Source organism: Castor canadensis, chromosome 10 (genome assembly GCF_047511655.1).
Source record: "Castor canadensis chromosome 10, mCasCan1.hap1v2, whole genome shotgun sequence".
NCBI lineage: Eukaryota > Metazoa > Chordata > Mammalia > Rodentia > Castoridae > Castor > Castor canadensis.
In genome coordinates, this window is record NC_133395.1 from 140,855,515 (window position 1) to 140,874,647 (window position 19,133).

The 19,133-nt window shown below is 50.0% G+C and overlaps 1 protein-coding gene and 1 long non-coding RNA gene across 12 annotated transcripts; one reads left to right on the plus strand and one right to left on the minus strand.

Moving 5' to 3' along the window:
* Positions 1–1,632: 1,632 nt before the first annotated feature.
* On the plus strand, positions 1,633–17,820 carry Brpf1 (bromodomain and PHD finger containing 1). Of its 11 annotated transcripts, none has more exons than XM_074044352.1 (14): positions 1,633–2,026; positions 4,001–4,609; positions 7,379–8,338; positions 9,768–9,930; positions 10,315–10,446; positions 10,813–10,959; positions 11,699–12,008; positions 12,302–12,625; positions 12,944–13,228; positions 13,710–13,857; positions 14,440–14,576; positions 14,679–14,797; positions 15,128–15,282; positions 16,942–17,820. In XM_074044352.1, the coding sequence occupies exons 2-14, from the start codon at positions 4,011–4,013 to the stop codon at positions 17,123–17,125; spliced, it is 3,663 nt and encodes a 1,220-aa protein (XP_073900453.1). In that variant the 5' UTR covers positions 1,633–2,026; positions 4,001–4,010; the 3' UTR covers positions 17,126–17,820. The 11 variants fall into 11 exon arrangements, with proteins under 11 accessions (XP_073900453.1, XP_020020179.1, XP_073900454.1 ...); XM_020164590.2 differs by having other exon boundaries at positions 12,305–12,625; XM_074044353.1 differs by having other exon boundaries at positions 10,813–10,941.
* On the minus strand, positions 11,753–19,132 carry LOC141411540 (uncharacterized). The gene is made up of 2 exons (XR_012436376.1): positions 19,025–19,132; positions 11,753–13,984 (listed from the first exon to the last, which is right to left on the minus strand). It is a non-coding gene; the product is annotated as an uncharacterized lncRNA (long non-coding RNA).
* Between the last annotated feature and the right edge of the window lies 1 nt (position 19,133).

Sequence of the window (19,133 nt, forward strand, 5' to 3'; positions counted from 1 at the left end):
ATTCACTACATATCAGTGTATTAGGTGATTTACAAGCATCACGTCTTTTTTGTTTAGGAAAAAAGTATAAAGATTTATTAGGATGCCATTGAAAGGGGATGCAAAGTAGCACAGTGCACAAGCATCACCTGTTTTAATCCTCACAATAACTCTGGGAGGAGAGGTACTATATACTATCCACATTTTATAATGAACAAAGGATCAAAGACAGTAAGTCATTTCATTAGGAGAACTTCTCTTTTTGGCAGTACTGAGGTTTGAACTCAGGGCCTCCTGCTTGTTAAGCAGGTGCTCTATTATTTGAGCCACTCCCCCAGCCCTTGTTAGGAGGACTTATGAGTACGACTTCACACCCCAACAACATTTCCTGGAGCGTCAATTTTACTGGGATGTGTATGCAAGCATATGCACTTTAGGGTGTTAAATGCAAAGTGTGCATTAAGATAAAACTTTCAGATGCTCCAGGACCTTGGAAAACCCTGTCACACTCCCCTTTATTGACAAAACTGTTTAAGGATTATTTAACAAGGATATCTCCCGGACATCCATCTGGAAACCCTTAAGAACTGACAATCGTTTTTTGAGCTCCGTCTTACCCATAAGGAACGTGAGGAAGAATTTAACTTGCTCACGTTAACATAGCTGTAAAGTAGCATGGTCACATGACATCGGCTCTGTGTGTTTTTGACACCACCTTTCAACCAAAAACCCATAACCTTTCTGCCCACAGGTATCCCAACACCTGAATCCCATGGCAATCCCACATTGCCATGCGTACAAGGTCTTTCACACCCGCCAGTACTTCTCAAACTCGGCCCTCTCCTTCAGATCCATACCTTCCCCCTGGCTCTTTCTCTTCACTGACGGCCCCTTATCCCTAACCAGTCCAGACTTTTCCCTCCAGCCAGGTCCCTTTACCTTTCCCAAGCCCCGCCCTTTCCCTCCAGCCTCGCGTCGTTTTTCCCAGCTGTATCCTTTATGCTTGGTCCAGCTCCACCTACCAGGGCAACCCAAAGCTCCGCCCTTTCTTTCTTGAGGCCCATTCTTCGGTTTAGCTTACTCTTTACGCCGCTATTCCCCAGCCCACATTCTCCAGCCAGGGCCCTGCTTTACAAACAGCCCCGCCCCTTCCCCGCAAGCCCCGCCCCATGCGCTGATCTCTTCTTCCATCCCCGCCCCGCCCTAACCATCACTCCCGGCCCGCTCAGGCTGCAGCCCGCTTTCCTCTGACTCCAGGCCCTGCCCCTAGCCCCGCCCCATGGCTCCTGCCCCGCCCCGCCGCTTTCCTCCGAGACCAAGGCCGGGTCCCTACAGCAGCCGCGGCCGCCAGCAGGAGGGAGGGAGCGGGAGGGAGGGGTCAGAGGGGGAGGGGAGAAGGGCGGGCTCCTCACGCTTAGCCCTGCGCTCACCGTCCGTGTTCGCAGATTCGCCACAAACGGCCCGAGGACCCCAGATCCCAAGTATTGCTGCTTCAGTCTCCAGAAACTCAACTCTAAGATGGAGGTGGTAGACGAGCTCTTTGGTGTGTCCATGGATCTCTCCAAGTCCCAGAGAATGACCTCTCGAGACTCAGCGGGCGGGAGGGGTTTCGTGGCGAAAGTGCGGTTCGGCAGCGCCGCGACGTCGCGTTTACTTGCGCCGACGCCGTCGCTGCCGCTGCTGCCGCCGCCGCTGCCACTGCCTTTGCCGCCACGGTCTCCGCCGCCGCTGTCCTTGCGCTGCCTCTGGGAGCCCCCATTGTTTCGGCGGCGCCGGGTTCCCAGGCCAGGCAGCCTAGAGGCTAGCCAAACGCGCGGCGGCCGACGGAGTTGAGACACTGGGGCGCCGGCGGGACCGGGAGCGGCAGGGGTCAGCGCGGGAATCCCGGGGAGCCGGGACAAGAGCGGGGGGCGGCAGGGGGCCGGGGTGGCGAGCTCTACGGTCTCCGGAGCGGGGCTCCCCCCTTCCCGGCCCGTCTTTCCCCGCCGGCCTCCCGGCGGAGCCCCGGCGGGCGCCCCCGGCGATGAGACCCGACTGGAGGTGGCCGGTAAGTGCGGGCCTCGGACCAGGGCGGGAGGACCAGCGGGAAAGGGGTAGGCTGCCTTTGCGGTGCGCTTATTGAGCTGCGGGCCCCGGTGCCCCTCGGGCCACTCTACCTGGGAGAACTGACAGTGCATTCGCTTGCAACCGGCATTCCCGGTTCCGGCAACAGTGTATTAGTCTTCGGGGCTGCCTGGGCCAGTGGCAGGAGGGGAGCCTTGTTTAACTTGTTACACTTTGACAAAGGGGAAGCGGTGCCTCATCCGGGAGACAGGGCTGCGGACACCGCAGTGTTTGGCTTGGTCCCTCCGCCCCCGCCCCCTACTTCCTCCAGCCCCTGGAGCTCTGGAGCTAAGGTTGGGCGGGCAAATGTAACCGCCATACCCTGGGCACTCCCCGAGGGCTTTCAGATCTTAAGCTCTCACCCTTGTGCCTCTGCGACGAGTCCCAGCGGGACATTGCCGGGGGCCCTGTGCCAGAGTTTCAGCGTTCACCTGGGACCCCACATGGAAGGAGGAGAGCTTGTTTGTTCCTCTTGTTGGTTTGTGTTTAAAGACACAGCTTCTGATAGGAAGTAGAAGCGAGTTGGAATTGAACGTGTAGCTTTACCTATGTGAAAGTCAAGGGCCGTTGACAGAAGAATTGGAGCAGCTCACTTACCTGGTTACACTTCAGGAGGAGAGGAGAGAGGTTAAGAGGGCTTAGTGTTTGTCAGGGAGCTCAGGATAGCTTTGCCTGGGATGATGCCTAGCTCCTAGCTGAATTGTTGAACTCAACTAGGCCAAGAGAAATTGGGCCAGTCTCTGACCAAGCTAAGAGTCCTGGGGTTAGGTGCCATCTGCTGTCTCTACTCATCCAGGAACATTGGAGTGGGGGAAGGGCCAGCCCTGGAGAACCTGCATGGAGCTGGTCCTGCCTAGATTTGTCATGTTCTTGCTTGTACCCTTAGGGCCTGGCCTTGGTTAGGCCCTCAGTTAATGTTGAAGGAATGGGTGAATGAGAAACTCTAATGCATGCCACTGTTCCCAAGTAAATGACCTCAGTCTTCCCTTTCCTTCCACAGTACAACTCCCCTACTTAGTTCCAGCCCCACTGTGAAGGTCCCCAGAAAAAAAACCTCAGAAATAAACTAATTCTATAATGCAGTGATGCAGTGATTGTTGTTGGAGTCCAGGAGTAAATCACTGACCACTGGTTAAAGCTTCTGTCTTGCCTAGTATTTGCCTTCATCCTTCTGTCCCTCTCAACTCCATTCAACAGGTTTTTTATTCATTTGCCTAAAAATTGAGTGTCCAATGCATGCTAGATTCTGGGAATATAGAAGTGGATAGGCTCTGGTGTCTATTGCCCAGCTCTCAGTCTAGTGGGAACAGATGAACTTCTGGTGTGGCAAGACTAGAATGCTATGGAAACACAGCTCTCCTTGGGAGAGTCAAAGAAGTTATAACAGAAGTGTTACTTGAGCTGAGTTCTGAAAAATGAATAAGAGCCCATCAATCAAAGGAGGGAGGCAATAATAGAGTTTAGCTTGTTATCTTGAGAGGGTGTGACACTGAAGGAATCATAGCTGCTTTGTGTAGATAAAAAAAAGCTGTACGAATCTAGGGAAAGACTAGGATCAGACAGTGATAGTGGTGTCATTTGTAGAGAACTTGGACATTATTCTGAAGAAACGGGGGTTTATTAAGAGACTATTAAGAGTTTGGTGTGGTCATTGCTACTTGGTAGAAAGATCACTGTAGTCCCATTACGTGAGATTGGTCTAAAGGAGTTGAGACACAGGACAGGATGACCAGGCAAGAGTTTATAAGGGCCCGGACCAAAGTATTGGTGGAAGAGATAGCACTTGGAGGTGATTCAAAGGTGGGCTGGTCAGGAGCTGGTGACCCTTGGGGAGAAGGAAGACTAGAGAGAGTGGTACCTCTGGTACAGGTGACCAGAAATTCTCCCAGGCCTATGCTAACTGATCTGTATATTTCAGATGTGACAGCATGGGGGTGGACTTTGATGTGAAGACTTTCTGCCACAACTTACGGGCAACTAAGCCACCATACGAGTGCCCTGTGGAAACCTGCCGCAAGGTTTATAAAAGTTACAGTGGTATTGAGTACCACCTGTACCACTATGACCACGACAACCCGCCGCCCCCACAGCAGACTCCACTCCGCAAGCACAAGAAGAAGGGACGCCAGTCACGCCCAGCCAACAAACAGTCACCCAGCCCCTCTGAGGTATCCCAGTCACCCGGCCGCGAGGTGATGAGCTACGCACAGGCCCAGCGCATGGTAGAGGTGGACCTGCACGGCCGTGTCCACCGCATAAGCATCTTTGACAACCTGGATGTGGTGTCAGAGGATGAGGAAGCCCCTGAGGAGGTCCCTGAGAATGGCAGCAACAAGGAGAACACAGAGACACCTGCAGCTACACCCAAGTCAGGCAAGCATAAGAGCAAGGAGAAGCGCAAGGACTCCAACCACCACCACCACCACAGTGCTCCTGCCAGTGCTGCTCCCAAGCTGCCAGAGGTGGTATACCGCGAGCTGGAGCAGGACACCCCTGACGCCCCGCCCCGGCCCACTTCTTATTACCGGTAAGGCCACCTCTACCTCCCACTTCTGGAGAACTTGTTAAGCAGTGCCCTAAAGCTGGAGAGAGGTGACAGGTAGATAGGAGAAGTGGCAGGGATAAAGGACAGCAGAACACTGATTTGCCGGGACAGTGAAGTGAACTATCCCTCTGCTGATCATGGCACTCAGCCTGCACTGCCACGCGTTAGAACCTGCATTCAGTGCTTTTCAGTAACTCCCTTATTTTATTCTCACAATTCTCTCAGGTAAGTATTGTTCTCATTTCACAGATGAGGAAGCCATGGTCCAGAAAGTGTGCCAGACCTGTCGAAAGTCACATGCCAGTAGATAGCTGAGCTGGACTCAAACCCAGTCCCCTCTGACTCCAAAGCTGCACTTTTTTCACTGTACCCAAAGATCTTGTTTTTGATTCCTGACCACTCCCTCACTATGTGACCTTGGGGAACACAGCCAGCTTCTGGTGTTCTAGAGACCCCATCTGCAGAGCAGGTACAATATTCCTGTGAAATCAGTAGTCACTGATTTTATAACGTCCTAAAAGCAGCTCATAAATCTGTAGAGGTCATTTTCCCGCTATTCTATTACTGTTGTCCTTTAGCATGCTTAAGCATCAGTTCCAGTGTCTGTATTCTGTACTTCTCCAATGGCTTTGTACCACATTCCTTCTAAGAGGGAGTCACAGTGGCTTCTATTGAAATCTCAGGCATAGTAAGGCTACATTCCTTTAACGTGAAGTAAAAGTGGGGAGGGCAGTGTAGTAGTGAAACTGCAAGCAGAAATCCTAGCCAAAGGATGATGGAGAAACCAAGTGTTAAGTTAAGCCTTTTTAGAGCATTGGCCTCCAAGACCAGTAGGGCATTCTGATGATTTAGTTAAGGAACACTTTTTGTTGTCACCTGATCGGAAGACCTGACCTCTGAAGAGGATTTGTCATAGAAGTTCTTATGTGAAAAGCACTTTTTACCAAAAGTGCAATCCACATGATGTTACAGTAAATCTCAGTTCTTTAAAAGTAAATCTTTGGGAACACAGTGATAGAGTATATCACTTTGCTCTCTCCCCTGTTCAGGTTTCAGTCTTCCTCTTTCTCTCTGTTCTTTCATCATCTGTTCAGCCCAGTTCAGCCCTTTCTAGTGTTCCACTGTCTCTCTTCTGTTAGCACTTGACTGCCATACTCATGCTCACCTCCAAAACATGGACCCCTCTCTGGGCCTCCATTCCCTTTTAATGGCTCTTGACCACTCTCTGCTCTGACAGACAATATAGCCAACATAATCAGCTCCCCCACCCACATCCCCACTGTCCTACTCAGACTCACTCTTGCCTCCTGGGGATCAGATCTGTACTCTAGGGGAGTAGTTCTCAGCTGTACATTACAGTGAGTTGGGAGAGATGTTGTATATAATTACCACTGCTAGCAAATTTCCCCAAGTTTTGGAAATGATTTACCTTTTTATGTAAACTTGAGAAGATTTGAGGTTATCTCTCCAATAACATCACTTTCTATTGGTTGCCTTCTGATATGCTTCCTTGAGGGGGACGTAGAGGGTGGCATGTCAGCTGGTGTACCGGGAATTGTCCATGACAGCAGTCTACCTTATCTGTCATATATCCTGTAATCTGGGAGCTTGTGGGAGTGTGTTAGGCATTGTCATACAATGTCATGTGTGTCATGGCAAAGGAAAGGGTGAAACCTGGTGTTCAAGAGAGCTGGTTCAATTCCTGGATGAATCCAGATGGTTCACACCAGCCCCAAGTCATACTCTTGTTCAAAATGTACAGGTTGTATTCACCCTTGAGAGGAGGTGAAGGGCTAAGGAGGAAGGTGCTTTCTACAGAGAATTTTAATCTCTCTCCTCCCTGCCTTTCAAATGCACAGCTTTGAACACCTCTTACTATGTAGTGAGTCAGACAAGCTCCTGGCCTCTATTCTGTAATTAGACATGTAAACAACCATATTACAAGGCAAGGTGGGTTAGGTAATAATAAAGTTAACATTTGGGCTGGTGGAGTGGCGCAAGTGGTAGAGTGCCTGTTTAGCAAGCATGAGGCCCTCAGTTCAACACCCAGAACTGCCCATTCCCCCGAAAATACTGACATTGTGGCTGTGGTAAGAAGAAATGTGATCCCATAGCTTAATGCCTGGCTCATAGTAAATGCTCAGTGGATCTTAGCATATGTTTGCTATCTCCCAAGGCTATCCAAAGAACATAGTACCTGGAGTATGAGAGAACCCTGAGCTGATACTGGCTCTAGCTGAGAAAAAACTCATGGCAGCTCTAATGAAGGCCCTGTCAGCTGGTGCTAAACAACTTACCTATAATTAATTATCATATTAATGATATGATATTATTGATATTACCAATGATCCCCAAGGATCTTCCTTCCCCTACGCTTTGCACCGTCCAGACCACCACATTGGGCCTCAGCCACCCCCTTCTGGCCTTTAGAAGTCTCACTGAGCCGCTGCGTCCCGAAGGAGTCAGTGTCATGCAGCAGCTAGGACGCAAGTTCAGAGAGGCCTGCGTTCACGCTCTAGCTCTACTACTTTGCCACGTGGTGCATTAACTTCCCCCAGCTTTAGATCTTCTTTTCTGCGAGACAGGAATGCTCATAGTATCCGTAGAATCTCAGATTAAGGTGAGGGTGAGTGAGACAATACACGTAAGGTCACAGGCAGAGCGTGAGTGCTTGGCGGCACATAGTACTCATTGTCTGCTATGGAGGGAATTCTCAGCCTGGTGGTGCTGAGCTGTTGGTGTGTACTGCAGGTACATCGAGAAGTCTGCTGAGGAACTGGATGAGGAAGTAGAGTATGACATGGACGAGGAGGACTACATCTGGCTGGATATCATGAACGAGCGGCGGAAGACAGAGGGTGTGAGTCCCATCCCACAGGAGATCTTTGAGTACCTTATGGACCGGCTGGAAAAGGAATCCTACTTTGAGAGTCACAATAAAGGTGACCCCAATGCACTAGTGGATGAAGATGCTGTCTGCTGTATCTGTAATGATGGTGAGTGCCAGAACAGCAATGTCATCCTCTTCTGTGACATGTGCAACCTGGCCGTGCACCAGGAGTGCTACGGTGTCCCCTATATCCCTGAGGGCCAGTGGCTGTGCCGCCGTTGCCTACAGTCACCTTCCCGTGCTGTGGACTGTGCTCTATGCCCCAATAAGGGTGGTGCCTTCAAGCAGACAGATGATGGACGCTGGGCCCACGTGGTGTGTGCCCTGTGGATACCAGAGGTCTGTTTCGCCAACACAGTCTTCCTAGAGCCTATCGACAGCATCGAGCACATCCCACCAGCCCGCTGGAAGCTTACCTGCTACATTTGCAAACAGCGGGGCTCAGGGGCCTGCATCCAGTGCCACAAGGCCAACTGCTACACAGCCTTTCATGTGACATGCGCCCAACAGGCTGGCCTTTACATGAAGATGGAACCTGTGCGGGAGACAGGTGCCAATGGCACCTCCTTCAGCGTCCGCAAGACGGCCTACTGCGACATCCACACACCCCCAGGTTCTGCACGCCGCCTGCCTGCCCTATCCCACAGCGAGGGTGAGGAGGAGGAAGATGAAGAGGAGGATGAGGGTAAGGGTTGGAGCTCAGAGAAGGTCAAGAAGGCCAAAGCCAAGTCCCGGATCAAGATGAAGAAGGCACGAAAGATCTTAGCAGAGAAGCGAGCAGCAGCACCTGTGGTGTCAGTGCCTTGCATCCCACCACACAGGTAAGTGGAGAGCAGTTGGACAGGTACAGAGGGAAGAATCCCTCTGGAGAGAAACAGATAGGCCCCTGAATGGACTGGCAGGGCTGGGTAGTCTTCTTCCCGCCAGGAACCATGTAAAAGTAAAAAATGAAATACATTCAAAAGAGGTTATCTTTTTTTTTTTTTTTCCTTTTTCTTTTATTATTCATATGTGCATACAAGGCTTGGTTCATTTCTCCCCCCCTGCCCCAACCCTCTCAAAAGAGGTTATCTTAAGTAAGTCACCTTACATCAGGAGCCAGAAACTTGAACCTTTATCTGGCAGACCTAACAGGTGTTTTAAACTATCCTTCGTTTTGATGGTATTTTTTGGTTGTTTTGGCAGTACTGGGGTTTGAACTCAGGTCCTCACATGTGCTAGGCAGGTACTCTACTACTTATGACACTTTGCCAGCCCTGTTTTGTGTTGGGTATTTTCGAGATAAGGGCTCCCAAACTAATTGCCCGGGCTGGAACTGCAATCTTGATCTCTTGCCTCCTGAGTAGCTAAGATTACAAGAGTGAGCCGGTGGTGCCTGGCAATGATGTGGTTTATAAAGTTAGAAAGAGAGAAAATGAAACAGCCACAATGAAAAAAAAAAAGTCTGACCATGAAGAAAGAATCAATGAAAAGTGGAGAAGAAAAGGCTCAAGAAGTTGAGTGCTGGGTGCCAGTGGGTCACACCTATAATCCTAGCTACTCAGGAGGATCAAGGTTTGAAGCCAGCCTGGGCAAATACTTCCTGAGACTCTATCTTGAAAAAAACCCATTACAAAACAGGACTGGTGGACTGGCTTAAGGTGTAAACTCTGAGTTCAAACCCCAATACCGCAAAAGAAAAAGAAGTTAAGTTGGGGTATAGTCCAGTGGTAGACCAATCTTTAGCATATACAATCCCCTGCACCAAAAACAACAACAAAGTTGTGGGGGCCGGAGGTGCAAGTCACACAGGAGAGTGGCTATTTTGTAAGCATGAAGCCCTGAGTTCAAACTCCATTCCCACCAAAAAAAAAAAGTTGTGGAGTGTAAATTGCTGGTCATGTAATTTGTAACTCTCTTGTGCTATTGAGTTGATTCTATTGTAGTGGTAATTTATCTTCACTTGAAATAAGGTCAGATAGTGCCCTGGGTTACAATGACTAGAACAGTCTTACAGGTAGAACTGCCTAACCCACCAGTGTATAGAGTTAAGGGTCTGACTTCATGCTGACAGCTTGGTTTCTGTCTGCTGTGGTGCCTTGATGGCAACATTCATTATTCTTTGCCTTAAGCCCAAAGTCCCAGGCCTTTTTCATAAGAGTTGTATCTCCCATTCATCCCCATTCAGGAACTCTCACTGGCCAAAGACCCCTGTTCTGCTTAAGAGAATCAGGACCCAACAGGTTATTCTCTTTGTTCCCTGGCTCCCAGGCTTAGTAAAATCACCAACCGCCTGACCATCCAGAGGAAGAGCCAGTTCATGCAGAGGCTACACAGCTACTGGACACTGAAGCGACAGTCACGGAATGGAGTTCCACTGCTACGCCGACTGCAGACACATCTCCAGTCTCAGAGGAACTGTGACCAAGTTGGGGTACCGTGTCTAATTCCCTGTGGGCTGTGGGAACTAGTGTCAAAGGACAAGGACCAAGATTTGCAGCTGTAGCTTACAGTGTCAGAGGGCTTATGAAGTTTCCTCTTTTAAGCTAGTCCATAAACCAGGTTTAGCATGTTTATCAGCTTGATGGAAAGGCATTATTCCTTTTGTGTTCCATTTATTCATTCATTCATCAAACACATACTGAACATTTACTCTTTGCCAGACCCTGGACACACACAGGTTGAGGAGCTACTAATAAATTACTGTGCTCCCTCCTTTTCCTTGACCTGCCTTGACCCAAGTTCCCTGGGTACTCCTGTTCCCTGGTCTTTCCTCTGTCTATCTTACCATTTCCTCATCCCACTTTTGCCTCTACAGAGAGATTCTGAGGATAAGAACTGGGCCCTCAAAGAACAACTCAAGTCCTGGCAGCGGCTCCGGCATGACCTGGAGCGGGCTCGGCTGCTGGTGGAGCTGATCCGCAAGCGGGAGAAACTAAAGAGGGAGACGGTGAGTGCTGTGCTAGCCCTGGTTTCAGAGCAGAGCACAGACCTGGGAGGAAGGACAGTGTATGTCCATGCTGGGGTCAGATGTCCTGGCGCTCCCAGGCCTAAGGGAAGCAGAATGTCACTGGAGAGTATATATAGAATCTTAACGTACATGACCCATGCTGCCCAGGCTTGGAGCTGAAGGAAGGGGAGGCCAAATAGCTGAGGAGTTTTGCTACATGAGGCCTTACAGAAGGTAGACAGACCTGGATGAGCACCCCCAGGTGTGAGAGTGGAAAGAAAAGTGAGTTCCCAAGACAGCTGGAACCATCTCCTTTCTGCCTAGGGACTGGGCTGGCCTAGCTAACCAGGCCTTTTTGTATGTTAGATCAAGGTCCAACAGATCGCCATGGAGATGCAGCTGACCCCTTTCCTCATCCTGCTTCGCAAAACCTTGGAGCAGCTCCAAGAGAAGGACACAGGCAACATCTTCAGCGAGCCGGTCCCTCTGTCTGAGGTAACCGAATTGGACGAAGTAAGAATCCCTTCCCCTCACTCCACCTTCTTTCTGTTCTTCTCCCAGTTGGACCCCTCCTGCAGGTCTGGGCCAGGGACTAGGTGGGGACCTTGAAAAGAGGGTCTGGTGGCTCTGGGCAGGATGAACTGGAGCCACATGTATCGTCTGGACTGTGTCTTGTCCCTCTCCCACCCCAAAGGCCCAGAATGGGAGGCAATCTGCACTCCTTCCCCAGAGGCAGGGACTGAGTCTGCCAAATGAATAATCTCAGGGCAGGAATACACTTTGTGTGCTAAATCCTAGAATGGAGACTTTAGAAGGCTTAGTACCTAAAGAACCAGCTCTGAAGCTCTAGGTCCTGACCGGCAGGCTCTTCTCTCTGAAAGGTATAAAATGAGAGGGCTAAGGCAGCAGCCTCTTTATAAGTTTTAATAATAAGTAAGAAAAAGCATTAGGAATGCAAGTTGGTGTTATTTCTAAAGGAGTCTCCTGGCCATTTTTTTACTGAACCTTCCCATGGTTCCAGGAGGTAAATTTGTTGAATTTTCATTATCATTTTTCAGGAGAGGAAAAGAAGGCCTTTGTGACTTGCAAAGTTAGGAATAGAATCCAACTTTCCTTTCCCCTGTGCTACATGCCTACCTCTGCCTGGTGGGAGGAGGTTGCTGGATGCATTTCAGGGGGAGGGTTGTTAGGAGCAGGGTTCAAGGGAATGAGAGCATATCCCCATTTAGATGCACCTACCCTGTTCTCCCAGGTACCTGACTACCTAGACCACATCAAAAAGCCCATGGACTTTTTCACCATGAAGCAGAACTTGGAGGCTTACCGCTACCTGAACTTTGATGATTTTGAGGAGGACTTCAACCTCATCGTCAGCAACTGCCTCAAGTATAACGCCAAGGATACCATATTCTACAGGGCAGCAGTGCGACTCCGTGAGCAGGGTGGTGCTGTACTCCGTCAGGCTCGGCGCCAGGCAGAAAAAATGGGCATTGACTTTGAGACGGGCATGCATATCCCCCACAGCCTTCCTGGAGATGAGCCCCCACGCCACACTGAAGATGGTGGGTGATAAATTATATACACACCTAGAGGCCAATGCCAGGGATGGAGAGCTCTCTAGAAGTCCCCTCCTGGGAGCAGGCAGGCAGTGTAGGCAGAAAGCGGTCCCGAAGAATGCTCCCCACACTGGGTGAATGGACAGCAGTGCCTGCTGTTCTACATCTTGGTGCTGCTATTTTATAGCTATTCCTGGTGAGAAGCCAAGGGGGAATAGTGGGTTTCTTGCCGCCTGCCCAGGTTCAAGGGGCTTAGTTGGTTGCCCTGAGTCTGACATTTCCCCCTCAACTCTTCCTAGCAGCTGAGGAAGAGCGGCTGGTCCTGCTGGAGAACCAGAAGCACCTGCCAGTAGAAGAGCAGCTGAAGCTGTTACTCGAGCGATTGGATGAAGTCAATGCTAGCAAGCAGAGTGTGGGCCGCTCCCGGCGTGCAAAAATGATCAAGAAAGAAATGACAGCATTGCGGAGGAAGCTTGCCCACCAGCGGGAGACTGGACGGGATGGGCCTGAGCGGCATGGCCCCTCCAGCCGGGGCAGTCTGACACCCCATCCAGCAGCCTGTGACAAGGACGGGCAGACAGACAGTGCCGCAGAGGAGAGCAGCAGCCAGGAGACAAGCAAAGGTCTGAATCCCATAGCAAGGTGGACCCCAAAGCAAGTCAGACTTTGGTTCTGCAGCATACACTCAGCCCCTGCTGTCCCTGGGCAGAGGTCCTTCCTGAACATTTAGCTGCACTTCTGTCCCTCATTCCCCCATCAGGGGCCACTTAGCTGCCTCTCTGGCTATTTGTATGAGTCACTGTTCCAAATTCCATTCCACCCAATATCTCCCCAACTCTAGCTGGAGTAATAGCTCGGTATACCCAGGGCATGACCCTGGGTAGCTACCATTCTCACATCAGGCCCCTCACCAACTCTCCTTCTCTCTTTCTCTGCTCCAGGCCTGGGTCCCAACATGTCCTCAACCCCAGCACATGAGGTGGGCAGGAGAACCTCAGTTCTGTTCTCCAAAAAGAACCCGAAGACAGCTGGACCGCCCAAGAGGCCGGGCCGGCCCCCCAAAAACCGGGAGAGCCAGATGACCCCCAGCCACGGAGGCAGTCCTGTGGGGCCCCCCCAGCTCCCCATCATGGGCTCCCTGCGTCAGCGCAAGCGGGGTAGGAGCCCCCGACCCAGTTCGAGTTCAGACAGCGACAGTGATAAGTCCACAGAAGATCCCCCAATGGGTGAGCCTCACCATCACCCAGCCCCCCAAGAGAGTGAGCAAGCTGCCATTCTTGCTAGCATACTTTCAGCTATCCCTTCATTTTCCCATAAAAGATAGAGCTAGAAGGGCCCTTAGGAACCTTTTAATTCCATCCCCTCATTTTTCAGTTAGGAAAAGTGAGGCCCAGAAATCTGTGATCAAACTAGATTGTCATCCAGGGCCCCCTCCATTGTATCACTTCACCTTTTCTCTTCTCACCTTCCTCAGGGATCTCCTGCCCTTTTAAAACATTTGTGTCCTAGATCCAGTAGCTTCTAAGGAAGCAAGGGTGGGACAGAGCTGTGGCACTGTGGTAAACACTGCGCAGAGCTAGCTCTGCTGGCCAAGGTTGGAGGAATTTTCCAGCCCAAAAGGAGAACCCAAGCTCTCTTACCCCCATGTTGGCTCTGATTTACATCTTCGTGACTGTTTTCTTCCTTCCTCCCCCTTCACCAACCAAGACTTACCAGCCAATGGCTTCAGCAGTGGAAACCAGCCAGTGAAGAAGAGTTTCCTGGTGTACCGTAATGACTGCAACCTTCCCCGGAGCAGCTCAGACTCGGAGTCCAGCAGCAGTAGCAGCAGCAGCGCCGCCTCAGACCGTACCAGGTACCAGCCCTCCAGATCAAAGCCAGCTTCTGGGGATGCCTTCCAGAGCTCACAGGCCTTCCCAGGTTTCCCTGTTGAAGTGGGAATGGCAGCCATCTCAGCCTAAAGGTGTTCAGACCCAGGGTATCTGCAAAAGAAATAACACAGATCAGAGTGTCAGCATGAGGGAACAGAGGGAACCATCTTGGGTTAAGCTGCTGGTTTAGAGCAAAAAAGAAACTGGTGCCTGTGGCCTGAATTTGGCCTGCAGACATACTTGGTCTTGCCAGCAAGTTGTGTTTAAAAGTGAATCCAGATAGGCCACATAAGATTCCTAAACTCTGTATTCTCTTTGAAAATCCAAGGATCTGGCAAATAGGTCAGTTTTGCCTTGAGTCAGGGCATGCACCCCTCCTGCTACTTCATCCAGCTCCCATCAGTTAGAGCTCCATTCTAGCCCCTGAGAGTATGAGTTTGGAATTCCTCATAGTCCCTGTTTTCCAAAAGAGGAAACTTTGGAGGCTTAAAGAGGAGAGGACACCTACCATGCCATCTCCCATTCTTCCCTTCCTTTGAATTGAATTCCCATTGTGTTATCCACAGCACAACACCCTCAAAGCAAGGCCGGGGCAAGCCCTCCTTCTCTCGGGGTACGTTCCCAGAGGACAGCAGTGAAGATACCTCAGGCACTGAGAATGAGGCCTACTCCGTAGGCACTGGCCGCGGCGTGGGCCACAGCAGTAAGTACTCTCACTCAAAGCCAGGAATGCTGGGGACCCAATATCTGGGCCTTGCCAGCCCTCCAGCTGCTGATCCGCTCCCTTTCTCCCATTCCTGTAAAGTGGTGAGGAAGAGTCTGGGCCGGGGAACTGGCTGGATTTCAGAGGATGAGGACTCCCCCTTGGACGCCCTGGACCTCGTGTGGGCCAAATGCCGAGGGTATCCGTCATACCCAGCTCTGGTAAGCCTCTGCTTCCCTTTCCATGCCCAGACTTTCCCTTCTCCCTGCTGAGCTGTGGAACAGGGTTCCTTAGCAGATTGGTAAGATAGGTACAGCTTGAGTACTCCATAGAGGTTCCTTAGTCAGGTTCCTCATCTCTCCTTTTCCCTTCTCGTGTCCCTTTGGGCTCTGAAATAATTCAGCACAGGAAGCAACCAAAAATCAACATTGCAACCCTAATAGCATAACTTTTTTCTCTCCCCACTTCAGATATAGTCTCCTAATTCTTGGATAGGGCAAGCTTTGGGGAGAAAATGAAGTGAATAAAATGGGCTTATATTACATCCTCAGATCATTGATCCAAAGATGCCCCGAGAAGGTATGTTCCACCATGGGGTTCCCATCCCTGTGCCCCCACTGGAGGTGCTGAAACTTGGGGAGCAGATGACCCAGGAAGCCCGAGAGCATCTCTACCTCGTTCTCTTCTTTGATAACAAACGAACCTGGTAAGGAAGGAGGGGTGTATTTGGTGTGAGTCATAACCACAGTTGCAAACCCTGTGTGGTGTAGGGGCCGACTGCCAGGAAACTCAAGCAACAGACAGACTGGGCTATTATAGATCACTGGAGGAGGAACTTTAGAACACATCTTTTAACAAAGAGATTTTGTTGGCCATGAGTCTTAACAGGCCTGAGTGAACAGTAAGTGACAAACAGCCGTTGTTAGAAACCAAAAGACCATCGGTGATTCTAACAAATACGGGGGTGGCTCCCCACCCAGACTCAGATGGCTTCTTGACTTATTTTTCTCACCTCTTCCTCCATGGTGACAAGATGAGGATAAAGCAGGCATAAACATTTAAGCTCTAAATCCCTGTTCTGTCAAACTCACATGTACTCTTCGTTAATTGCCTGCAGATGATACTCAGTGTCAGTGAATTTTGCTTGGAGCCTCTGGGACAGGATACCTATTTCTAATTAAGTCAGGACTCCTCCTTTTGCACCTATAAATACCCTGTGGTTATCCCCCCCTAGTGTACTGTTTTGTTTTGTTTTTGGTAGTACTGGGATTTGAACTCGGGGCCTATACCTTGAGTCACTCCATCAGCCCTTTTCTGTGACTTTTTTCTAGATAGAGTCTCAAAAACTATTTGCCTGGACTGGCTTCAAACCGCTATCCTCCCTCTTGAGTATCTAGTGAGGTTTTTTGTTTGTTTGGGTTTTGGCGGCACTGGGGTTTGAATTCAGGGTTCTTGTTAGGCAGGCACTTTTTACCCCTTAAGCCATTCTGCCAGTCCTCCCCCTAGTGTAACTGTTGACCAGGCGCTGTTCATCACCGTGAACAGTTCCTTGACAGCAGGGACCCAATCTTTTTTTTGGCTTAGTTTTGTTTGTAGGGACTCAGGGCTAGAGCTTGCTAACCAAGTCAGTGCCTCTACCTCTTTAACCACATCCCCAGTCCATTTTTTTTGCTTTAGGTTTTTTTTTTTTTGGTGGCACTGGGGTTTGAACTCAAGGCTTTATGCTTTATTTTATTTATTTTTTTTTTTAAGATAGGGTCTTGCAGTTTTCCTAGGGTCGGCCTTGAACTGCAATCCTCTTACCTATACCTCCTTTGTAGCAAGGATTATAGGCATGTACCATTATTCCTGGCTTGTTTTGTTGAAATGGGTTAGTGCTAACTTTTTGTCCAGGTTGTCTTCAAACCACATTCCTCCCTATTTGCATCTCGCAAGTAGCTGAGACTACATTTTTTTTTTCTTCCATCAGTACTGAGGTTTGAATTCAGGGCCTCATGCTTGCTAGGCAGGCACTCTACCGTTTGAACCCCACTCTGACATCCCTTTTTTTGTTTTGGATATTTTTGAGATAGACTTTTGCAAAGTATTTGCCCAGGCTGGCTTTGAACCACGATCCTCCTGATCTCTGCCTCCAGAGCAGCTAGGATTACAGGCATGAGCCCCCAGCACCAGATTAGCTGAGACTACAGATGGGTACCACCAAACCTTGCCAGGACTATGTATCTTGGGCTTTGTAACCCTAGTGCTCAATAGAGTCCAGCCAGTATAGGGATTCAGGAGATGTTCTTCAGTGAATCAAGTGAGGAAGGCTGGTGCTTGTTGTCCTCCCTGAGATGGTTTATTTAATTTTCACCTTGTACTACAGGCAGTGGCTACCCAGGACTAAGCTTGTTCCTCTGGGTGTGAATCAGGATCTGGACAAAGAGAAGATGCTGGAGGGCCGCAAGTCTAACATCCGCAAGTCAGTACAGATCGCTTACCACAGGGCTCTGCAGCATCGCAGCAAGGTGCAGGGTGAGCAGAGCAGTGAGACCAGCGATAGTGACTGATACTGCCCAGCAGAACCCAACCTACAGTGCCCTGTGACCTTTTTTCTTCCCTTTGCTCACTGCCCTGGAGTGGCACCAGTCTCTGCACTGACTCATTCCTGGTCTTGGGGCCAGTCTCAGGGGAAACTGGGTGGGGGAGGTCCCTCCTGCCCTGAGTGCAGCTGGACTGTACAGAACACTCCAAGGGCCCATGGTGACTCAGTTCAAGGAGAAGGGAGGTCCCACAGGTCAGAAAGAGCTCCAGAGACTTCATAGCATTGCAGGGCAAGGTGGCAGGCTAAGGTTAGGACACTAACCACCACCTCTGCCTGCTCATGCCAGGAGAATCTATAACTGCCTAGAGGCCTGAGGCCCCTGCAGGTGGTGAGGTGAGTAGGCATCTACCCAGCTTAGCAGTGGGATTGATGTCTGTTCAGCCCAGAAGAGGGGCACTAGGTGACCCCTCCCCTGCTGTTGTAAGTACTGTAATTATTGGAGAATTTAAATTATTCTCATTTGTAACTGCGTTTCCGGGTCGCGCCAGAGTCATTTGGTACTAAAAAAAAAAAAAAGAAAAGAAAAAAAAAAAAGACCGGGGCTTGTCCTCACTTCCCTTCTCTTTCCCATAGACTCCCCCTACCTTTCAAACTGGTTTGTATTTATTTCAAAAGAAGAAAATATATTGATTCTTAGAAAATAAAGTCTATTTAGAATTCTTTGTTCTTGCCTTCTGCCAGGGCAAAGGGTTTCCCAGGGAGTTCTGTGCCCCAGGGATGGTATATAATAGGGCCCAAGTGGTTGATGACTGCTGTGTCTGCTAATTATAAGACACAACAGTGAAGATGAAAGCTCCCATTTCCAGTGTACTTACTGAGTTGCTGGTCCTATACTAGGTCTGTACTACCTTTATTTACTTTGGTGATACTGGGGCTTGAGCTCAGGACTTTGCGCTTGCAAGGCAGATGCTTTACAACTTGAGACACACTTCCAGCGCTGTATTAAGTACCGTTATATACGGTTTCATATAATTTGTACATACCTATGAGGTAGGTTAATAGTAGTCTGGTTATCTCCCCAGATACTGAGGTTTAGGAAAATTAACTTGCCTAAGAGTCCCACAGCTAGGAAGTTACAAGAGCAAGAGCGTGAGCTCAGGTCTATTTGTCTGGAAAGATGGTCTTCAACCGGTGTGCTGTACTGCCAGAAGAGTCCACTGCTATTTTTTTTTTGTGGATTTCAGAGGCTTTGAGGTCCTTTGCCAGGACCATGGCTCAAGTACTTAAGTCACTAAAGCCTACCCCACTGCTTAACTGTGCAGGGATGTAGAGGGTTGCTTTCATCCCTCCCCTACCTTGGCAACTTTTCCAATTAAAACGTGTTTTTTTTTTTTTTTTGCAGTACTGGGGTTTGAACTCAGGGCCTACACCTTGAGCCACTCAACCAGACCTTTTTCGTGATGGGTTTTTTTTTCAAGATAGGGTCTCAAACTGCCCCGGCTGGCTTCAAACTGTGGTCCTCTTGGTCTCTGCCTCCTGATTAGCTAGGATTACAAGCTTGAGCCCCTGGTGCCTGGCTCAAACACCACTTGCTGTGGGTGGCATGCCACAAGATGAGATGGCCACAATAAGACATGGTTGCCCAAAGCCTTGCACTCACTAAGGAAGGAAATTAAGACAAAACATCCCATTCTTTGATATTGCCACATGGCATGCCCTGCTGGCTGGCGTGTCCTGCTGTGGATAGGACACACAGGTAAATCAGCTGCAGAGCTAAATCTCTTAGCCACAGCGACTGCTAGAAGCGAAACTCCCCATGATGTGTCCAGTTGACTTCTCCCCGCTGCCTGCTCCACGATTCCTCCACAAAGTTAGAAGTTGCATCCTTTCCGGTTCCGGGTGCCTCAGGGCCACGCATCCGTACCTGACCCAGCTCCGGGAAGCCCACAGGGCCCGGGACTGAAGACGGGCCTCGGAGGTGGCGGGAACTGGCTATGGGGCAACGCCTTAGGGAATATTCCGAAGACTCCCGA

Excerpts from the sequence above, each read along its gene's own strand:
- Brpf1 (XM_020164588.2), top strand. The coding sequence starts at position 4,011 with ATGGGGGTGGACTTTGATGTGAAGACTTTCTGCCACAACTTACGGGCA. Across the intron at positions 4,610-7,378 it reads CGGCCCACTTCTTATTACCG|GTACATCGAGAAGTCTGCTG; the intron begins GTAAGGCCACCT and ends TGTGTACTGCAG. Across the intron at positions 15,283-16,941 it reads TTTGATAACAAACGAACCTG|GCAGTGGCTACCCAGGACTA; the intron begins GTAAGGAAGGAG and ends CTTGTACTACAG.